This window comes from Dromiciops gliroides, chromosome 4 (genome assembly GCF_019393635.1).
Source record: "Dromiciops gliroides isolate mDroGli1 chromosome 4, mDroGli1.pri, whole genome shotgun sequence".
Classification (NCBI taxonomy): Eukaryota; Metazoa; Chordata; class Mammalia; order Microbiotheria; family Microbiotheriidae; genus Dromiciops; species Dromiciops gliroides.
This window is the reverse complement of record NC_057864.1, coordinates 145,572,177-145,595,347: the sequence shown is the minus strand read 5'-3', so window position 1 is coordinate 145,595,347 and position 23,171 is coordinate 145,572,177. Positions and strand designations below refer to the sequence as shown.

The 23,171-nt window shown below is 38.6% G+C and overlaps 1 protein-coding gene across 6 annotated transcripts in view; it reads left to right on the top strand.

Moving 5' to 3' along the window:
* The window catches only part of SLC35F3 (solute carrier family 35 member F3), a 553,895-nt gene extending 530,961 nt beyond the window's left edge, over positions 1-22,934 (top strand). For all 6 annotated transcript variants that reach the window (XM_043963772.1, XM_043963773.1, XM_043963776.1 and 3 more), the window contains 4 exons: positions 4,887-5,012; positions 8,982-9,174; positions 10,630-10,719; positions 19,327-22,934. In XM_043963772.1, the coding sequence (XP_043819707.1) occupies positions 4,887-5,012; positions 8,982-9,174; positions 10,630-10,719; positions 19,327-19,562 (645 nt within the window). In that variant the 3' untranslated portion in view covers positions 19,563-22,934. The remainder of the gene's footprint in view (positions 1-4,886; positions 5,013-8,981; positions 9,175-10,629; positions 10,720-19,326) is intronic.
* The last annotated feature ends 237 nt before the right edge of the window (positions 22,935-23,171 follow it).

Sequence of the window (23,171 nt, the reverse complement as noted above, 5' to 3'; positions counted from 1 at the left end):
CGACCCTGAATTCAGGAGGACCTGAGTTCAAATACAGCCTCAGACACTTGACACTTACTAGCTGTGTGACCCTGAGCAAATCACTTAACCTCCATGGCCCCACCAAAAGAAAGAAAGAAAGAAAGAAAGAAAGAAAGAAAGAAAGAAAGAAAGAAAGAAAGAAAGAAAGAAAGAAAGAAAGAAAGAAAGAAAGCAAGCTCATATCTTCATGAGTTCAAATCTGGCCTTAGATACTAGTTGTGTGCCCCTGAGTAAGTTACTTAACCCTGCCTGCCTCAGTTTCCTCATCTGTTAAATGAGCTGGAGAAGGAAATGCAAACTATTTCAGTATCTCTGCCAAGAAAAACCAGAAATCGGGTCAGGAAGAGTTGGACATGTTTGGAATGACTTAAAGCACAGGTATTATTATTCTTATTTTATAGAGGAAGAAAATAGGGATCCAAGAAATTAAGTGGTTGGCTCAGCATCACAAAGATAGTCAATGACAGAATAAGGACTGGAACCCAGGACTTCTTACTTTATATGCCATTCTCTTTCCACTACAACACAATATCTGGCTCTAAAATTCTTAATCCAATGACTTCAGATATTTTTAGGGAAAGAAACTAAAGTTCAGAGACAGGGTAGGATTTTAAAGGCAAATTGACCTCAATATTCTCATTCTAAATAAGTTAATGCAAAGGTTTTTTAAAACGGTAAATCCCACACAAAGCTTGAAAGAGGAGTCTAAATATTTAGTAAAGGACAGATCAGTCACAAACCTCCCTATGGGTTTAGCATCAAAGGACCTACTTTCAAATGCTACCTCTCACTTACAATATGTGTGCATTTGCAGTTGTACAAGTAACCTGAGCAGTCTGGGCCTCAGATTGGCCATCCATACGGTAAAGAGATTCTACCTGATGACCATCTCTAAGTTTCCCTTCAGCTCTAACATCTTTGATCCTATGATCTATGAATGGTGAAGAACCTCAGAATTCTGACCAAAAGACCATTTAAATAATAGTTTAGTTGTTGAAGACTACAAAGTAATGTTGACACATGATCTTTCATTGACACAACAGTCTTATCAGGAAGATAGTGAAGGTATTTGTTGTTGTTTGGTCATTTTTTAGTCACATCCAACTAATGTTGATAATTTAAAGCTAAATATGGATAGTATTATGATAAAGTGCATTTGGGGTTTTCTTGGCAAAGATACTGGAGAAGGTTGTCATTTCCTTCTCCGGCTCATTTGAGAGATGAGGAAACTGAGACAAACAGGATGAAGTGACTTGCCCAGGGTCACACAGCTAATAAGTGTCCAAGACCAGATTTGAGCTCAGGAAGAGTCTTCCTGACTCCAGCCCTGGTACACTATCTACTGCACCACCCAGCTGCCCCTTGTATTTATCCCCATTTTACAGATGAGGAAACTGAGCCTCAACAGTAGATTGATGAATCAATCTACCACAATCACTAAATCACAGAGGAAGGAGTTCATTTTAAGTTTTCAGATTCCAAACTCAAAACTCTTTTAGCAAGACTAAGCTGCTTTGGACAATTAGATTTTGTGACAGGTTTCTTGCTCCATAAGCCTCAAACACCTTTGAGAGTTTTCTTACATTAGCACATGATTAGAATCGTAGAGGGCTAGTGCTGGGAGCTTTAAGGTTTTGCCAGTCAAACAGCAGGTCACCGCTATTAGGTGAGATAATAGGAAAGGATTAAGGGCTTCCCCCTAACTGCTGACTGGCCTCTCACTCTTTGGTCTTTCCTCCTCCTGTTGCAAGCTAATTCTTTCATAGGCAGAGTGCAGATGACAGCTCTCATCTCTCTTGATCTAGGTGCCCTTGTTACATGGAAGCGTGGAGCTGGCAAGCTAAGTCACCACATCTCCCGAAAACCTTGCTTTGGAATAGTTCAGTGATGTACAATGAGGGTAATGGAGTTGGGGTGGTGGGGAGAGGAGGGGAGGGGAGGCAAGCTTAAAAGTTAGAAGGCGGTACTTACAGATATCCTGCCCACATTGGTGGGAAATGCTAAAATGGGGGTGAGGGAGGAGGCTTAAGAAAAAAAAAGGCACATAAAAAAAAAGGAAAAAGAGACAGAAAGACAAGAGAGGGTTCCTTTGAGCAAGGCTACATTATCTCCCAAAGTTTCCATTTCAGTTGATGAGTTGAATTATTAAACTTATGTGTAAACACTACATTGCTGCCTGGAGAGCCTCTATGTTCCAAACAGGCTAACTTGAAGTACGAACAGGAGGAGATGAAATATTCAGCAAATGGCCTATGTCCCAATCAATTACCCATTTGGCCTATGGTCGATGGCCTTTGCAACTTTGGGAAAACCTGAAATGTCCAATGAGTGAATTATCATCTCCCTTCTGAGGGAATGTCTTGCCAGCGTGTACCCAAGAGGCCTGAGTTAAGAGGGTATTGTAAAGTTGTTTTATAGAGCTGCTTTTCCTTGGCCCACAAAAAGGACAACAGCCTCCGGAGCAATCCATCCAACACCTTTCACTAGCACTCATCTTACAACCTAGCACAGGCATAAACTTTTAAAACTTTAATATTTAATTGACAAAAAGGAGTAGAGGCAGCTGCTAGAAATCTGCCTGACAAGTCTATTCTTAAAGGATCTCCTATTTCACCCATTGGTATACCCCGTCCACTTATACAGATTGCAGCCCCTCTCTCTGGGCTTCAGGAGATACCCTCTCTGAGTTACCATAGCTAAAAAAAATAATCACCCTGTTGTAGCCAACCTGGTGATGAAGCTTCTGAACTTACATAGGCCAGTCCTGAGAGGCCGGACATAGTAAATCATTGAGCCCAAACTTGCAGTCTTTCTAGTTTGGGAAGAACTGAAGGACTTCATGTTCCCTGTGGCAACCATCGAGAACCTAGGTCCGCTTTTGTTCCATGATGAAGTCTTGGAGAAGGACATAGGTTCTAGCAAAGCATAGGCCCAATAGCCACCATAGCCCTCAGTAGTCTCAATAGCCTTTAAATGAAACACTCACACAATGGAATTGTCTCATTTATTCTAACTTCTGACACAAGTTTGGAAAGAGCTAGAAAAATATTTGACATAAACCAAACTACCTGAAACTTGGGGCATTTAATTTTTTCTTTTATCATTATTGTTTTCAATAAGGCCTTTCCAATGTTTTTGCCACTGATTCCTAACTTGATCTAAAGAAACTTGAGCAGTATCTTGTATTCTCTAGGGAAGGAGCCACCAGACCATCAAGACATCCTCTGCTCTGCTCTGTTCACTAACCATTTGCAAAACTCAGCACCTATATGCATATACACTGTTTCCCTGTCTTGCTGCCATATTGTATCTGTTTCTCTCTGTGTGGATGGATGGATAGATAGACAGACAGACATAGGTATATAGAAATAGATGGATAGACAGACAGAAGATATTTAACCTTTGAATCTGCAATATATGTGAAGCATTATCCCTAACTAAAGAAAGAATTGCTAAACCAGGAATTACAATTGTAATGGTCTATGATTAGAATAGTCATTAATTAGGAACCATTCGTAGACTTAAGGCCCTGTACCTTCATGGAAACTATGATTATGTGAAAAATATGGAGTGGCTTTAACCTCCTTCAGGACTAGAATGTGTAATTCACAAATTCTGACAAAGATTAATGATATCTCAACTTCAAGAACATTCTAAAGTAGATCAGTTTAAATAAATGATTGTGGTTGACAATAAAGTGTAACTAATGACTAATTCTATTTTTACCCAACTGTACTACAAAAGGGAAAACTATCAGAAAATCCAAATGCCAAAAAAAAAAATTTCACACCTATTCAATACATGCTGAATACCATACTGACTAGATCAGATTTGTATAGTTTGGCATAAACATACCAACAGATATTCTCTATAATTGTTTGCTTTATCATTATAAGTTTGGGGCACCTTTTGCCAGGTTGGGAAATGTTCTTATCAACTGGTTGACCTTCTTCTTGGGTTTTAACAAGATGACTTTCTTTTCCATGGAATATCACTTTCATTCTGGGAAGCCTATAAACATATAATAATGGAAGGAAAAAATAGAAAACACTAGACCCAGAGCCATAGGCCTGGATGCACCACTCATTAATTGGAACTACAAAGCAACCCTATGCTCTGTGCCTTGGGGTCCTACTGTAAAGCAGAAATCATACATATCCCACATTCTTCTTTATCTCATTTCTAACATATGAAGAAGATAGATGAGGTTCCCTAAGGTATGTTGAGCTTTTTAGAAGAGAGGTGTGAGACAATTACAAAATGTTATAGTTACCAGGCAGATTTAACATAACAGAATGACTTGTAAGTTATCTGACAGTAATACATATCTCTTGCTCCATTCTCAAAAGCCACACTATGAAAGAAAGATCTTTGGTTTCTCTTGGATATTAAGCATTCACTGAAGCCTGGTTTTTGGTTTAACAACCAAAGAAGTGGATTTTCTGGGTATTTCCTTCACAAAGTAAGTCTAGAAATTGAAGTACAAATTTCACCTTTATTATTAAGAATAATAACCATAAAAAGAGCAATAATAATACCTTTCATTTGTGCATTGCTTTAGTTTTCCAAGTTCTTTAACATCTATCATTTCACTTGATCCTTGCAGTAACCCTGTGAAGTAAACAATATAATTATCCCCAAGTTACAGATGAAGTAATTGAGGCTCAGAGATGTCAAATGATGTGTCCAAGGTTACATGGTTTGTAAATGGCAGAATGAGGACTAGAACTCACAGCTCCTAACTCCCTATTTTGATGCCCTTTCCAATACAACATGCACATTCATTGCTACCATTGTCAATCCTGAATTGACCCATGTGATTCCATGGTGCCTCACTGACCACTAGTTTACTTCCTCCCCTCCAGATTGTGGCTGCCATCCTTGCAATCGCTGGGATCGTGATGATGACTTATGCAGATGGATTCCACAACCACTCGGTGATAGGCATAGCATTGGTGGTGGGGTCAGCTTCAATGTCTGCTCTTTATAAGGTAAATGCATGCAAAGCATAGTCTCTGGAATTTATCCCAGCAGTCCTTGAAGGTCTTTGGCCTAGATGATAAAGAAAATCCCTTAATTTCACCTCAATTTTTATCCTTCATGAATCATAGTGGTGGAAGAGACCTTAGAGGGCATTCATTCCTTTTGAAAACAGACCACAAAGGAATATGGCCTTGTTTTTGATGATCCTGGATGATAAGCACTGGAGTTTCTCAAGCATTCCATCCAAAGATATGCTCTCACCATGGACTACAAGGGTACTATTTTCTTTTGCTCTCAATTTTTTTTTTCAAATGAAGCCTTTTGTGTGAAGCAAAGGACAAAATGGTTGGGACCCAGAAGTAGCTGAGTCAAATTAGCTTACCCAGTGCTTTATCAAGGAGCTGGAAGAAGACAAAGACTGAAGGGACTCTGATCACAATGAGCTTGGTGTATGATTACAATGGATTTTTCCATTTTAACCCTAGTGAAAATAAATGGTACATTATCATTCAAACTCTTCCCTATGTGACATTTGTTACCACTGGTACTCAGCACATATTAGAAATTTTATTCCCAGCTCTAGCTCTTCCTTTTGGCAAAATTTTATTGCTCACAGGGTCCAGTGAGGAACGGGGAAGAGATTGGCTTTAGAATTTAGATTTATTGACACTTGGTGGATTAAAACAGTTAATCTTTCATAGTTAGAACAAAAAGCTTAATTTAAATACCAGGTCTGCAATTAATTTGCCTTATCAATCATAATTTAATTTGTTTAAGTTCAATAATTATTTATCAACTACATGTTTTATGTGCAAGAGAATAGGCTAGGTACCAAAGAAAAAAGATGAAAAAATTGTAACTGCTTTAAAGGAAGGATAATAGTCAATTAATGGTCTCTTGGAGTTTGGAAAAATCAACATACACACACACACACACACACACACAAATAATGCAAGGTAGGATATTATAAGAGTGAAGGAGATGCGAAGTATTCTGTGTAAGAGAGATTCCTTTTATTTGGGATAGGAAGGGGATAGGAATTAGAGAAGGACTCTCACTTTCTCCCCTGGCTTCTCTACCTTTCTTCAAGACAACTCAAAATCCTACCCTCTGGAGGAGGTTTCCCCAGTGCCCCTCATCTCTCCCTAGTAACTTTCCTCTGAGATTACTTTGCATCTACTCTTTTTATATCTTCAATTTAAATAGCTGTGTTTGCATGTCGTCTTCCTCATTAGAATGTGAGCTTCCTCAAGATAGGGACTAAGTATTTGCCCTTCCCTGTATCTCTAGGGCTTAGCACAATACTATGCAAGTAAATATTTGTTGATTGACTAAACTAGACCTTGCAAAAAATAGAGGATTTCAATTCAAAGACATTCAATTCAATGACCATTATCCATGTACCTGCCACATATGAGGCACTGTGCTGAGTGCTAGGAATACAATGGCAAAAAGCAAAACAGTCATAAAGAGTCAGACATAACTGAAAAAACTGAACAACAACAATGAGAAGTGAGTGGGTTTTGAGGAAGCCAAATGAGTGAACATAGATTATCCTTCTAGGAGTCTGGCAATGAAAGGGAGAACAGATATAAAATGATAGTTTGGGAGAATAGCAGAGTCAAGTAAAGGTTTTTTAAGGAAATGATATAACTGATCATGTTTTTAGGCAGCATGAAGGAACATATAAACAATAAGGAAAGTTTGAATATGGGAAATAAAAAAAGGATGATAAATGGGATGAGCTCCCAAAGGAGACAGGAATTGATCGGATCATGGGCACAAGGAGAGAAGTCTGCCTGGCAAAGAGCCATTTTTTTTCTCTGACACTAAGGCGGAGATGAGAAGAGAGTGTGTTCTAGGGCAGATGCACAGAAGTGGGAACATAACAGGCAAAATTAGAGAATAATAGTCCAATTTAACTGGAGTGTAAAGCTTGTGAGGAGAAATAATATGAAATGGGCCCAGAAAGATAGGTTAGAGCAAAATTGGGGAGAGTTAAGGAATTTATATTTTATTCTCTGAGGAACAGGGAGACATTAACATTATTTGAGCAGAGAAGTGACATGATCAAATCTAAGTTTAAGAAATTTATTTGGGCAGTAGTATTAAGGATAGACTAGAAAGGAGGCAGACCCTTGTCAGGTAGACTATTAAAAAGTTATTATACCAATTTCAGCAAGAAGTAATGACAACCTAAACTAGAGTTGCAATGCTATAAGTGAAGAGAGGAGGAGATGAATATGAGAGAAACCGTGAAGAGAGAATCAATGAAATTAGCAAATGATTGAATGAGGGGCAGAGAGGGGAAAAGAACCAAATATGACTCTTAGGTTTCAAGACTAAGTGACTATGAGGGTGATGAGGAACCATTAACAGAAGTAGAGAAGTTGGCAGGAGGGGCATGTCAGGATGGGATTGATTGGTATAGTATGTGATTAATAAATGATTTTAAATTCATCCATTCATTATGAGTTCAGTATTATACATGCTGAGTTTAAGGTGCTAGTGAGACATCCAGATGGAGATGTCTAGCAAGTAATTGGGGAAATGGAACTGGATCTCATTCCTTCCTCTCTCTCACCTCCATCTTCAATCCCTCACACCTCAGAATTCTCCAGAATTTATACAGATGATTCAGAATCACTGCCATAATAAAGAAAAGTCTGAAAGGCTCTGTTGATAAGCTAAACTCAGTTGTCTCTATGTGTTAGTAAAAATCATAAGTACAGAGTACTGAGAAAAGGAATCCCATAGTGAGGCTACAAATTTGCCTTTGACCTTCAGTGTCTTCCCCATCTCCAACCATTTCTTTGACCAAAATGGCCAAGAGGAGGCAAAATTCAAATGTGTGAAGGTCACTTTCACTCCTGTCTCCTCCTTGCACACAAGAGACATAAAGGAGCAGTGGAATGGCCTAAAAGGAGAGGGCAACAGGATAAGGAGAAAAAATCAAAAGCCCTCCTCACCCCAAATCAACACTGAAATTGTTCCAGAATGACCAAGGCTAGACAGTACCAAAGAGCTGAGCTGCCAGTAACCTGAATGATGGGGGGTTGGGGGTAGGGGGAATGAACAATTATGAGACTGAATCACCATGCCTTCCTTCAAAATGCTACAGAGATGTTCAAGGGGAGCCAGGGGATATGAGTTCTCAAAGCCAATGTCTAATAATGAATGACACCACTCTGTGCTTTCTAGTCAAAAGACTTTACAGCCATAGCACTTGTTTTCAAGCTTTGTTCTATCTATAGGGGGTGGCTTGAAATAAAGGATATATGATTCATATACTTGTTTCATCTGTATCAGTTCTAACACCTCTTGGCATCCTTGAGGTTGGCTCACTAAACTATGAAAAAAACTCAGAAGGACCTTCTCCTAGTTTCAGACATTGAAAGTCATTTATTTTTGGGAGCCATGATACATAAACACATACTGAGAGTCCATGAAGAAGCATTGATGAAGTACTTACTATATGCCAAGCACTATTATAAGAGCTGGGGATATAAAGAAAGGCGAAAACATGATCTTTACCCTCAATGAGGTCAAATTTTAATGGGGGAAACAATACAAGAACAATTATGTGCTTGCAAATTAAATACAGATTAGATGGATAGTAATCTCAACAGGAAGGCACTAGCAAGTAAGGAGACTAGGAAAAAAAAACTCCTTAAAAATGGGATTTGAACTGAGTCCCAAAGGAACCCAAGGAAACCAGTAGACAGAGATGATATTGGCAGTAGAATTCTCTTATGATGTGGCTCTTCAGAGACCTAAATGAGGTCAAATATAACAGGGCATATCATGTCTTCCAAAACATGCTGTCATAATAAAAGCCTAGTGAAATGGTAAGCCTTTACCATGGGAGTTAATCCTGTCATTTTACACCAGCTTCACAAAGGAACTCTGTTCATCATAAACAAATGCTAATTTGGGAAAAACACCCATCTTTTACTCACCACATTTTTGTCTTGCAGGTTTTGTTCAAACTTCTCCTAGGCAGTGCTAAATTTGGAGAAGCAGCCCTATTTTTGTCCATATTGGGTGTATTCAATATCCTTTTCATCACCTGTATTCCTATCATTCTTTACTTCACCAAAGTGGAATACTGGAACTCTTTCGATGACATTCCATGGGGAAACCTTTGTGGATTCTCAGTTCTCTTATTGAGTAAGTGACTATAGTCATACTTGAAGGCCTTGGAAACATTGACAAACAATATCGATGCCATAAGTAGAAGTATTTTTAAATACTGTAGCCTCATTAAGAAAAAAAAATACTCTTTTTATATACCCTCACATTTGCCACAGTGTTTCGGGAAAAACTGTGTTGATCAAAATAAAACACTTATTTCGATAATTTTGAACTCTGATCTTTTCCCCTAGCGAAGCAGCTGTGACCAGGCAGGGAATTCTAAAGAAAACTGCAGCCTCTACAGTAATGCTCCTATTTGCTGCTCTTTCTGAATGTCATACTAATGCCCAACAATTAGGTAACTAAGAGCCATTTCTAGCATATGAAAAATCAAGATAATTATCCTAAATCCCCAGCTTAGGGGACTACCACTCCTTAGGAGACCCCACAATACTGGTGACTTGGTAATGACTCAGGCAGACCCTGAAGGAGAAGGATGTAGATTCATCAGCTGGTGTGAAAATATAAAGACTTGAGTCACCCTAATCCACATTGATAAAAAGTAAACAAGGGGCAGCTAGGTGGCACAGTGGATAGAGCACCAGCCCTGGAGTCAGGAGTACCTGAGTTCAAATCCGGCCTCAGACCCTTGACACTTACTAGCTGTGTGACCCTGGGCAAGTCACTTAACCCCAATTGCCTCACTAAAAAAAAAAAAAAGTAAACGAAATCACCCCCCTCAGACTGTTCTTGTGTGATTTATTTTCTCCTTCAGGGTCACCCTTTCCTTTTCTTTATCTTTGTGTGTGTGTGTGTGTGTGTGTGTGTGTGTGTGTGTGTGTGTGTGTGTGTGTGTGTGTGAGGCAATTAGGGTTAAGTGACTTGCCCAAGATCACACAGCTAGTAAGTGTCAAGGATCTGAGGCCGGATTTGAACTCAGGTCCTCCTGAATCTAGGGCCAGTGCTCTATCCACTGCGCCACCTAGCTGCCCCCAGGGTTACCCTTAATGGTGATTACAGGTTGTAACCTAATTAACCTGATTTACCTGTGCAAAAACAAATTGAAGTTTGGAGGGAGGGGATTGAGGAGAGAAGAAGGGTTATAAGGAATAGAGGGTGAGCATATAATTTGATTTGCCCCAAATTTTGCATATCCCAGCAGTAGATGGCATAGATCCCTGCTAGGGAAGGCCCTAATCTTATTATTTGACATTCATAAGTAAATCCAGTCACTTATTCAGGAGTAAAATAGCAATGGCAGTAACAGCTGGGCAGCACAACTGTAGATATAGAAATCCAAATACCTGATTTTCTCTGTCTACATCATATAGATGAGAAGAAAAAGAGTAGGCTCAGCTTTCCCCCAACTCCTATACTGCTATTACCGGTAAGGTTGATAGAAGCATCAAAGAAATATAGTCTTGTTGTCATTGTTATTGCCCAAATGCTATCATCCTGTGGAGCTAAATGGCTTTCTGTTCTTTATTTCAGCATTCAATATTGTATTAAATTTTGGAATTGCTGTTACATATCCAACTTTGATGTCACTTGGAGTTGTACTAAGTGTGCCTGTGAATGCAGGTAAGATTGCATAGTTTTCCATACATCTCTTTATTTTAAAAAAATCCTGATATGTCTGATAATAAATTGCATCTTTTGCCCACTGAAAAGTAAATATGTTTTGAAGTTTGGGTTAAAACTATGTTTGTTATGGGGGCAGCTAGGTGGCGCAGTGGATAGAGCACCGGCCCTGGAGTCAGGAGTACCTGAGTTCAAATCCGGCCTCAGACACTTAACACACACTTACTAGCTGTGTGACCCTGGGCAAGGCACTTAACCCCAATTGCCTCACTAAAAAAAAAAAAAAAAAAAAAAAACTATGTTTGTTACACATTTAATGATTTAATCAGAATTGAACAGTTTTCACTTCTGCCATTTATTTCACCTGATTTTCCAAGTAGGAATGAAGCTTGAGGTACCTGGTAAAGAGTTTTCTAATAATTGTGATTTATGCTATGCAAACCAATAGTTAAAGCCATAGATCTTTCTAAAATACAAGTCTTTTACATCAACTATGGAGTTTTTGCTATTCCTTAAGCTAAAATAAATGAAAACTTATGTTTAAGTTCAATTGAATAAAAATGCATTAAGCACCTAGTATGTGCTAAGTCCAAAGAGCAAATGTGACACAACCTCTGCCCTGAAGAAGCTTATATTCCACTGGTGAAGTTAATTGGAACAATGTCCAGAGTTCTGGACCTGGGGTCAGAAAGACATGTTTAAATCTGGACTTAGACACTTACAAGTTGTGTGACCCTGGGCAAGTAATATAACCTTTTTCTGCCTCAGTTTCCCATGGTAAAATGGGAATAACAATAGTACCTACCTTCCAAGGTTGTTGTGAGGATCAAATAAGATAATACTTGTAAAGCACTGAGCACAGTAACCTGGCACATAGAAGGCGCTTTGTTTTTGTTTAGTTGCTTCGGTCATGTCTGACTCTTCATGACCCCATTTGGGGTTTTCTTGACAAAGATACTGAACTGGTTTGCCATTTCCTTCTCCAGCTCATTTTACAGATGAGGAAACTGAGGCAAACAGGGTTAAGTGACTTGCCCAAAGTCATGAGCTAGTAAGTGGCCAACCAGATTAGAACTCAGGAATTTAGCTGCCAGAAGGTGCTTAATAAATGCTTATTTCTTTCCCTTTTCCCCTTCCCCCAGATTCTTGAGGCAGAAAGGAAAAATAGTCTTCTTATGTTAAAAAGGAGAAGCTAAGACTCCAAAGGGGCTCATGATTTGTCTAGGACTACACAGCTAATGATAAATGGAATCTAATCTCACACCTTTCACTGCAAGCTAGTGAGATGCCATTATCATTTTTATAAATTCTCTAGGTACTGATTGATGCTTTGGGGGTGGGAGATTAGAAAGAGCAAGGGGACTGTTCCAATATGGTATATGCATATGGTAGAAACATAACAAACTGAAGTACTTTTTTTCTAAATCCTCTTCTGTTTCTAAATGTACTTCAAATAAAAACAATTTTAAATTTATTAAGGACAATTTATTCTCTAGGCACTATGTGAGATAGGGGAGATATAAAGCTGAAATAAGACCCAGTCCCTGCCCTCAAGAAGCTTACAATTTTCAATTAATTTCACTTTACAATTTAATATAACAAACATTTAGTTACTGCCTACTATGTGCTAGGCATTGCGGCTCTAAAGAACAGAAGGAAATAGTTTCAGCACCAAAGGAACTTATATTCTACTGGGTGGAGGGGAGAAGGGAGAGATGTAACACATATACAGAGAAATAAATATAAACATATACAATGTAAATCCAGGAAGGAGTTAGCCCTAACAAAAATATTTTTCTCTGTCTCTTTACATCTCTCAAAGAGATGCATGTGTACATCTACATACCTATTTGCTACAGTTCCATATAAACTCATATTTCCTATCACTTCAACATGATCCTTCCTGCCAGCACATGTGCTACGAGATAATAACTCACATTTTCTGAGGTTGTTATAGTTTATGATGTGTTTTCTTACAATTCTGTGAGGTAGGTAATGCAAATGTCTGCAAAAATCTCCATTTTGAGGTAACTGAGGTTCAAAAACGACTTTCGGGTGGTCACACAACTGGCAAATACCACAACTGAGAAATAAATCTAGGTCTCTCTTGAATTCATGTCCACTATCTCACAATAACTTTTTTTTTAATTGAACCTGTAATTTCTTTGGTGTAGGAGACTCCACCAAAGAGGAACTACCTCTGGCACCATCTCTGCAATTTATAGTCTTAGATGGTTGCCTGGGCCACTTAGAGGTGAAGTAACTTTTTCCAAAGGCACATAGACATTATATATTATGTGTCAGAGGCAGGGGCTGAACCCAGGTCTTCCTAATGCTGAAGTGAGCCTCTATCCACTATGCAACCCTGCCTTTTCCCGTACTGAACCCTGATTCAAACATAAACAACTATTTGCATTCTCCTTTGAGATGGATTTTTTCATCCCTTAGCTGCTTTTTTTGTACCTTATTTGAAGGTTTTTTGCCCCTTCTTCACATCTGATTTCACTGTATCACATGCTATTCTGCCTCTTCCCAGCTTTAAGGATCTACAGAGAAGAGCCTACAGGGTGAGGCAGATCACGTCAGCACTTGCATCAGAATGACTCAGGGATGGGTTTGTCCCCAGTTTTCCTTGGTGCATTTATCTTATCCTCCCTGCCTCCCAGCAATAGAAGGTCCTTCTTCTGCCCAGGCAAGGGACCTGGAATTTCTCCAGCTCCCAGATATCATTAGAGCATTAATCTCCCTAGGGTTATTAAGTTCTCATCCTGTCAAGTGCCTAATAAAACATGCCTGGGATTCATTCAAAGCAACTTTTTGGAATCCGTACTTTGCCATGTTTTTGTCTTATATTACAGAGTTCAACCTCTCACATTAGTCTTTTTCATATATGCCTCTCACAATGCTCTGGGGGTCTTGACTGCTTCAGAGTGCCAGAATGTTGACTAATAGCTCACATTTATATAACAGTTTAAGTTTTATAAGATTTCCCTCCCAACAACCTTGTACAATGGGTCATACAAGTATTATTATCCCAGTTTTACAAATGGATAACATAAGGCTCAGAAAAGTTAAATGACCAGCCTGAACTATAGCATTGTCTGTAGAAGGAAAGAGATGACTACAAAAGATAATATGGAGGAAGAATTGACAAGATTTAGCAAATAGCTGGATATAGGGAGTGAAGGAGAGAGAATAGTCAAAGATAACTGAGGCTGAGAACCTGACTGGTGGGATGAAGGGTGTCATCCTCAACAAAGAAAAAAAAGGAAAGAAATATAGTGAGCTCAGTTTTGGAGAATATCTGGGTTTAATCAGCTGATTGGAAAGGGAAGTCCCAAAGGTAGGAGGAGTACAATGTCATTATAGTCAAGGAAGGATAAGGGGCAGCTAGGTGGTGCAGTGGATAAAGCACTGACCCTGAATTCAGGAGGACCTGAGTTCAAATCCAGGATCAGACACTTGACACTTACTAGCTGTGTGACCTTGGGCAAGTCACTTAACCCCTATTGCCCTGCAAAAAAAAAAAAAAGAAGAAGAAGAAGAAGAAGAAGAAGAAGAAGAAGAAGAAGAAGGAAGGAAGGAAGGAAGGATAAGATATCCAGGAGGAAGTGATAGTCAATGGTTTAAAAACTATAGAGAAGTCAAGTAGACTGAGGACTGAGTAAAGGCCATGGATAGGTTCTACTCTCTCAGGCAGGTAGGAGACAAGGTCTCCTGCTGGGATGATTTTTAAAATTCCTTTCTAGGGGGCAGCTGGGTGGCACAGTAGATAGGCCACCAGCCCTGGATTCAGGAGGACCTGAGTTCAAATCTGGCCTCAGACACTTAACACTTACTAGCTGTGTGACCCTGGGAAAGTCACTTAACCCCCATTGCCCCACAAAAATAAATCCTTTCTACATCTATATTCTTTGAACTTTCATGTATGCATCATACCCATGAGAATATAGGGATAGAAAGGAATGTTGAAATCATAAAATTCATAACTCAATGATGAGGAAAATGTAGCTCAAAGAAATAGTCCCTGCCCTCAAGAAGCTTACATTCTAATGAGGGAAGACAATACATAAAAAGAAGCTGAAAAGACAAGTAGGGAGAAAGATGAAGATACCCATCATGGGGTTATGGTCGAGAAATTTTAGGGAGTGGGAAATGTAGCCTGGAGAAGAATGAAGACATTGCTGTCCTGGAAGTCCTCCTTGAAAAAGTTTCTGGGGGCAGCTAGGTGGTGCAGTGGATAGAACACCGGCCCTGGAGTCAGGAGTACCTGAGTTCAAATACGGCCTCAGACAACACTTAACTAGCTGTGGGACCCTGGGCAAGTCACTTAACCCCTATTGCCTCACTAAAAAAAAAATTAATTAATTTTAAAAAGTTTCTGGAAGAAACCAACCAATTAGAGAGGAAAGTCACTGGGGCAGAGGGCACTTTTAATATGAGATACCCAGGAGTGGCAGCTAGGTGGTGCAGTGGATAAAGCACCGGCCCTGGAGTCAGGAGGACCTGAGTTCAAATTCGACCTCAGACACTTGACACTTACTAGCTGTGTGACCCTGGGCAAGTCACTTAACCCCCCATTGCCCCGCCAAAAAAAAAAAGAGAGAAATCCACGAGTGAATTGAAGCATCCATGGTACAGAGGCTTCTGGGGCATGGTAAAGAAAGTTCAGAGACTCAGGAATACAGTCTGAAAAGGAATGAGACAGAAAGGGAGTAAAGATATAGGAAGAAATTTAGGAGAATCCAGTCTCAGGGACAAGAAGGGAAAGAATATTGAGAAGGCAGTATATGGTCAACAGTATCAGATAATACAGAGGGCTATGGGAGGGTGAAGACTAACAAAAGGCCATTGTATTTGGCAGTAGAATATCTTTAGTGTACTGGGATGGGGAGGGGAGCATGGTTTTGATATAATTATGAAAAATTATGCTAGAAAAAAGGGATTTATGTGTAAGTAGGTGGTAAGAAAGTGCAAGAAGCAAGTGTATTCTAACATTTATACAAATTGGAAGAAAGAAAATGGTATTTCTATGAGATAATAAGTTCAAGGGAAGGTTGATTTTGGAAGGTGCATACCTTCATGTCTATGTGACTGTTTTTAGAATAGGGAAGATATGATTATTTTTGTTGACAGAAGGGAAGAAGAGACTGAAGACTAAACAAAAAAAAAAAATAGAAGAGATGCTAGACTGAGGCCAGCCCATTCAATCCAACAAGCCCTAAATAAATATCTCCTGTGTGCCAGGCACTAGGCTAGGCACTAAAGATACAAAGACCAAAATGAAGCCCCTGCCTTCAATGAACATCTATTATAATGGGAGAAAAATAACAAATACATAGATAAGTTTAAAAAACATATAAAAATGTAAAGTAATTGTGAGAGAAAGCCCTAAACATTTAGGGAAGAAACTGAGACTATTATAGGAAATAGCATGAGTGAAAGAAGCTAGGAATTTAAAAAAAAAAAAAGGTGATGAGGAAGAAACTTGCAGGCCTGGGGAACAGTTAATGTTGTGGATAGGAAACATCAAGTAAGCCAAGTGTCTGAAATAGAGAATACATGATGGCAAAGTCCTAGAGGAGACAGGAAGTATGGAGTCATCCTCTGAAATAGTACAAAAGGAGAGAAGAGAAATAGCAAGAGGTAAAGGAGTATATAGGAGAGGAATTGAGGAAGCTTACCTACTGTGCCCTCAAAAGTCATAGTAAGGGGCAGCTGGGTGGTGCAGTGGATAGAGCACCGGCCCTGGAGTCAGGAGTACCTGAGTTCAAATCTGGCCTGAGACACTTGACACTTACTAGCTGTGTGACCCTGGGCAAGTCACTTAACCCCGATTGCCTCACCAAAAAAAAAATAAACAAATTTTTTTAAAAAGGCATAGTAAAATGGGTGAGAGTTGCAGGAGGTAGGCAAAGGTTAAAGGTTTATGCAAAGTGGAAGATGTTCACAATAGTTATGAGGAAATATTTGGTAGGGTGTTAATGAGAACTGATCAAGTGAAAAGAATGTGAAGTAATAATAAATAACATAGTATTTTCTATAGGGGCAACAAGGTAGCAAAGTAGATAGAGTGCTGAGCCTGGAGTCAGGAAGACTTGTCTTAGCAGGTTCAAATATGTCCTCAGACACTTACTGGCTCGATGACCCTGGGCAAGTCACTTGACCTTGTTTGCCTTGTCTCCTTTATGTGTAAAATGAGCTGGAGTAGGAGATAGCAAAACACTACAGTATTACTGCCAAGAAAACTCCAAATGGTGTCACAAAGAGTCAGACACAACTGAAAAATGACTGAAGCACGGCGCTAAACTTTATAATTTTATTATTTTTTTTGGTGAGGCAGTTGGGGTTAAGTGACTTCCCCAAGGTCACACTGCTAGTAAGTGTCAAGTGTCTGAGGCTGGATTTGAACTCAAGTCCTCCTGAATCCAGGGCTGGTGCTTTATCCACTGAGCCACCTAGCTGCCCCATTAAACTTTATAATTATTATTTCATTTGATCCTCATTACAATTCTGAGAGGTATGTGCTATGAAGAAACTGAGGCAAACAGAAGTGACTTGCACCCAGTTATACAGGAAGTGTGTGAGGCTAGATTTGAACTCAGGTCTTCCTGACTTCCAGCCCAATGCTCTGCTTTTTATCCAATTCAATAAACATTTATTAAGTACCTACTACATGTGAAAGCCTAGAAATACAAAAATAAAGTAGTACATAGTCTCTGCCCTCGAGGAGCTTATATTTTATTGTAGAGGATGGGAAGTTTACAGAGTATAATAATAATTATTATAATATGGCTAGCATTTATATAGTAGCTACTATATGCCAAGCACTGTGCTAAAAGCTTTAAAAATATCATTTCATTTGATACTCACAACTCTGAGAGGTAGGTACTATTATTATCCCCATTTTATGGATGAAGAAACTGAGTCAAACAGAGGTTAAGTGACTAAGCCAGGATCACATAGCTAGTACATTTTGAACACTAGGTGGTATAATAAATACTCTCAAAGTTTAAGGTATTACAGCAGGGAAAAGGGGAAACTGTGTACCATAGAGATTTAATCATTGTCTTGTTAAGAAAAGGTGGATGTTGGATTTTATAGGCTGTTAAAACCTGTTTCTCACTTTGGACTACTTATCTTCAATGTGAGCTTCAATGGCCCTTGCTCCCTGTGGCTTTCAATAAAATTAATTGATGATAATGACATTTAGAGCATTGGAGTTAGCCAATGCCCTAAGGCCAAAAATGAACCTAGGTGATTTATTTTTGAAGAGGAAATTTTAAAATTTCTTCCAGTTCTTAACCAAAAAAAAGTTTTAATATAGCTGAATTGACTAATCCAAAGTTCCTGGGTCTTGCTTCTTCTCTTCTACATAAATAACTATTTAGGTTTAGATTCAGGTATAATTCTTCTGAGTAAAATTCCAAACATACATTTTAAGAAGAGTTTAGCAGAGGTTGTCTTAATCCACTCTAAGAAAGTACTTGCTGAAAAAAAAAAAATCCTCTACAGCAGTGGTTCTCTAAGAGTGGCATTCTAGAGGTCTCCAAGACCCTTTTGAGGGTTCATGAGATCAAACTATTTTCATAAGAAAACTAAGGGATTATTTGCCTTTTCCAACATATCTTTATGAGGCTGGATTTTCTTCACATACTTCAACAAAAACCAATATATTGCAACAGATTGAGCACAGAAGCAAATATGAGAGTTTTCAGTCATCTTCTAGTAAGCCAAATTTAAGAGATTTATATTAAAAAAAAAAGTAAAGCCAAGCAACCAATTCTCACTATTTTTTTTTGGCTTGGAAAAATATGGGTGGTGGTATTGTTTTGGGGTTTTTTGTTTTGTTTTGTTTTGAAGTGAGGCACTTGGGGTTAAGTGACTTGCCCAGGGTCACACAGCTAGTAAGTGTTAAGTGTCTGAGGCCAGATTTGAACTCAGGTACTCCTGATTCTAGGGCCGGTGCTCTATCCACTGTGCCACCTAGCTGTCCCTTGTTTTGTTTTTACCAAAAAAATTGTTTTTTATATTAGCATGTATTAAGTTTGTTATTGTTTTAAATTTATTAATACTTTAAATATATCAGTTTTAATTTCAAATATGGTGAAAATCAATAGATATAACCCTTATAAACAAAAGCTCTTTGGGGTCTTCAATAAATTTTATGAGTATAAATATATCCTGAGACTTAAGAGTTTGAAAACCTCTGCTTAGAGCAGGGCTTCTTAAAAATTTTCCACTCATGACTCCTTTTTACCTAAGAAATTTTTATGCAACGCCAAGTATATAAAATAGGCATACAAACCAAACATTTACTGCCAAATTGTTCACGATCCCTCCACATTCAGTTACATGACCCCATATGAGCTCTCAGCCCACAGTTTAAGAAGCTTTGCTCTAATAGAGTATGATAGTGAATTTCTAGTCAATATTAATTAGACAAAAGGAGGATATAGGCTCAAGAGTATCAAAAATATAAGACTCCTCTACCACCATCACCACCTCTGTCCTATTAAATGGGAAAGGATGTCTAATGCTACTTCATGTGCTGCCTTTGTTGCTCATATCACTTAGTAACTAACCATAGTTCACTGTTTCATGCAGTGGTAGATCACTACACAAGCCAAATTGTCTTCAATGGAGTTCGGGTCATCGCCATTATTATCATCGGCCTGGGCTTTCTCCTACTGCTATTACCAGAAGAGTGGGATGTCTGGTTGATCAAACTGCTCATGCGCCTCAAAGTGAGGAAGAAGGAGGAGACAGCTGAAGGCAATGGAGATATAGGCTCTGGACTACAGACCAAAAGCAGAAGGACCCGCCCATCCTTTGCGCGTTAATGTCACTCACTCATGAGGTAGTGGTAACAAACATGTGATTCAAGGTTCAAAGGTCTTATCTCGCAAAAGGGCACATATGTCCAATGTGGTGTACATAAGTGTACAGTTTTGGTATCTTACAGTAAGTCACCCGGTATTTATGGGCATGTCCAATTTGCTTGCACTTTTTTCACATCAGACCTTTCACTTAAGAATACCACTTGCGTATGGAGGAAAAACAGAAAAAACAAAAAAGAACCTCTCAGCTCTTTTTAAATGAATGTAACATTAAGATTATCTTTGCATCAATTGTTTGGGAGACTTGGGAGACAGGTTTTCATGACAAGCTGAGGCAACTGGTTTTCACAACAAGCCGGGACAGCCATTTTGAATCTTAGCAACTGAATATATTACATTACACACTGTGACTTTTTTTTAAAGCTAGAGTAAGTCATACTTTGTTTTCTACCAGAGCTCTACTCTTAATTTTATGGAGTTTCAATGAACCAAAAGATAATCGAAGGTGTGTTTTGGTTGGAATGTAGGATGTAGGGAAGAGAAAATAGAAAGGCTAATATGTATTGGGCTATCTGCTGTGACTGGTCAGGAAAAAGAAGTCAGTTAAAGAGAGAAAGGCTCTGCATGAAGGAAATTATGAAAGAAAAATATCAGAGCCTCAGCTGGTCTTTTTCTGCATGTGTCCATTTAAGATCATGCAAGAGAAATTACAGTGCCTTCTAAAGAATTTTCATCTTTACCTTTGTGCAGCAAGGTGACATTGTAAGTCACCAGCGCCATCTTATAATGTAGATGTAGGGATCTTTAAAAACAAATTCTATTATAAATACATATATAAATATATAAAACCACAAAGCTGATGACCAGATATGTATGTACATATATATATGAATATAGGAATACAGTTTGTGATGTACAATATTGATTAAAAGGTAGACTAAGAGAAGGTGAATCGCTAGTTGCTTTGACTTCATGGTCAGATATTTTAAAATGATTTACTGAAAATGTAAACCTTTTTATGAAACTTTTAAGCAACAGGCTATTTACTTATATAATTTAGGTCTACCAGAAAATTCTATCTGTGATAGATCTGTAAAGAGGAAAAGGGGTGGGGTTATAGTTTACTATTTTTGAAGTTTACATTGTTACATATGAAATGGAAACATTATTTTGAAATGTTGTCATAACCCAATGGTGCATTCTGTAACCATGGAGTTCTTTGTTTCATGGGAAAAGGGGCATTCATGAATTGAAATTTTTAGCAAATTAATATTCGCCAAGTCCATTACCTGTTTGGTTAAACAGATGAATAAAAAAAAAATTGGACAAAGTTAGTGACCTACTCTTTTTATTCGCCATTCCATTTGTACAGTTTCTTTTTTATGGCCGTAGGTTAAATATTTTCTATAGCTCTCTCCCTCTTATAATTTCATGTACATAAACACACACTCCTACATATCCCCAACAAGTATCCCCCTCTTTCACTGCATTGGGGATACCAAAGCCTACCACATACCAGTTGGCCATCTCTGATTTTTAAAAAAATGACAGAATCCAGTTCTCTAAATCAGGTCATTCAAGACTTCTAGACCAAACCTTTGAACCTTTATCTTTAATCTTTATCTTTAAGCCAAGAGATTATGAAAGATGAAGAGGCTGAGAATTTTGAATGGATAAAACTCTCTAAACTCTTCTTTCATAATATAATGAATCTGTGTTTGTCATAAGAATTTTGCTAGAAATCTCTGTAAAGAGGACATAGACAAGTTAAATGTGTCTTTATCCTTCAAGTTATAACTCATTCAATCTCCAAGACCCATTATGATCTAAAGTAAGACAATGCCAATGGGAACAGTCAGCCCTTGATCATCTCTTGACCAATCCATGGAGTGAATGTTTGTTGAAAAATAGTGAATTTCAGTCCCTTTATATCTGAAGAAATGCTTATACCCTTCATATGCCTGGGAAGGTAGCTGACAAAAAAAAATGAAGATGTTTTGAGATGATCCACTTGCCTTTTAAGAGCAAAACAACTTCTTGGCATATGAGCACTAAATGAGTCCCATGGCCCCTGGACAATGCTGAAGACAAGAGCAAAAGAGGACACGTATGAAGATGCAGAGATGTTTTGAAATATAGAGGAAGGAAATTGAGGATGCTCACCTCCTCTAGTCTCCTAATTCTCTGTGAAGAAGGACATAAAGCCTTCTATTGATTATGAAGGGAGGAGAATAGGTGAGAATTTGGGACTTAGCATTTCTCAAAAGCCATTTTCTTCAGATGAGAAGAGATTAAAATTCTCTATGTTAAGAATCAGAAAGATTTGAAATAATCCTCATGGGAAATTCAATACGGAGTAAAAGGACTATTGAGCAGTGGTAAAAATCCAATTGATGTTATTCTCACGCATATTAATCTCCTAGAATAAAATAGGTTTACCACTATACCACTATGTAGACTGCAACTTCCATTTCACTTGGAAGCCCCCTTTCTGTTTCTTTCCTCCACAATGTGACCAGATCAGTTGGATCTGGAGGGGATAGATGTGAGTGACCCATTTATTGAGAGTAAAAAGGTTTTTTTTGCCATCACTGCTCCTTACTTAGACTACTGCAGTAGCCTCCTAACAAGCCCCTGCCTCCAATATCTCCCCTCTCTGACCTGTTTTCCACACAGCTGCCGATATGAAATGTCTAAAGCTCAGTTTTGACTCTGGGACTCCCCTGCTCAATATACTCCAGTGGCTCCTTCTTATCCCTATGATCAAAGACAAACTCTTCTTTTTGGAATTTAAAGTCCATCACAACCTAGCTTCAACTTGATATTCCTGCCTTATTTACTCCCTTTAATTATACATTACTCCTTCACTATAGAATTGAGCCATTCTGGCCTTCTCACTATTCCTCACATATCACATTTTATCTCTAGTCATCAAACCTTTGCAATGACTGCCCCCATACCTGGAATACCCTTTCTTCTCAGGACTGCCGTTGAGAATCCCTTGGTTTTCTTCAAAACTCCATTCAATCACTACTTTCTACTAATTTTTTTTTTGGTGGGGCAATGAGGGTTAAGTAACTTGCCCAGGGTCACACAGCTAGTAAGTGTCAAGTGTCTGAGGCCAGATTTGAACTCAGGTCCTCCTGAATCCAGGGTCAGTGCTTTATCCACTGCACCACCTAGCTACCCCTCAATCACTACTTTCTACAAGAGCCTTGTCCAATGCCCTCTGCTGCTAGCACCTCCCTACCAGAATTACTCTCTATTTATTTTGTACAGACCTATCTGTGTACATGTTGTCTCCTCAATAGACTGTAAGCCCCTAGAGGGCAAGGACAATTTCATTTTGGTTTTGTATCCCCCATGCCTAGCATAGTTAGTAATGTCCTAATAAATGTTACTGTTAATGATGATAAAGATGATGGTGATTGATGATTGCTTCCACTATACTGTCTCGCTGCTATCTTTAGGGACCTTCCTTGACAGCTGGACCTTAAGCTTGTGCTCTACTTGAGTCTTTTTTAGGAGGATGTGGAAAGCCAGGAAACAAAATAGAGAACAAATCTGAGATTCACCAGAAGCACTAACTTGACAAGTTACTAAATCTAGCCC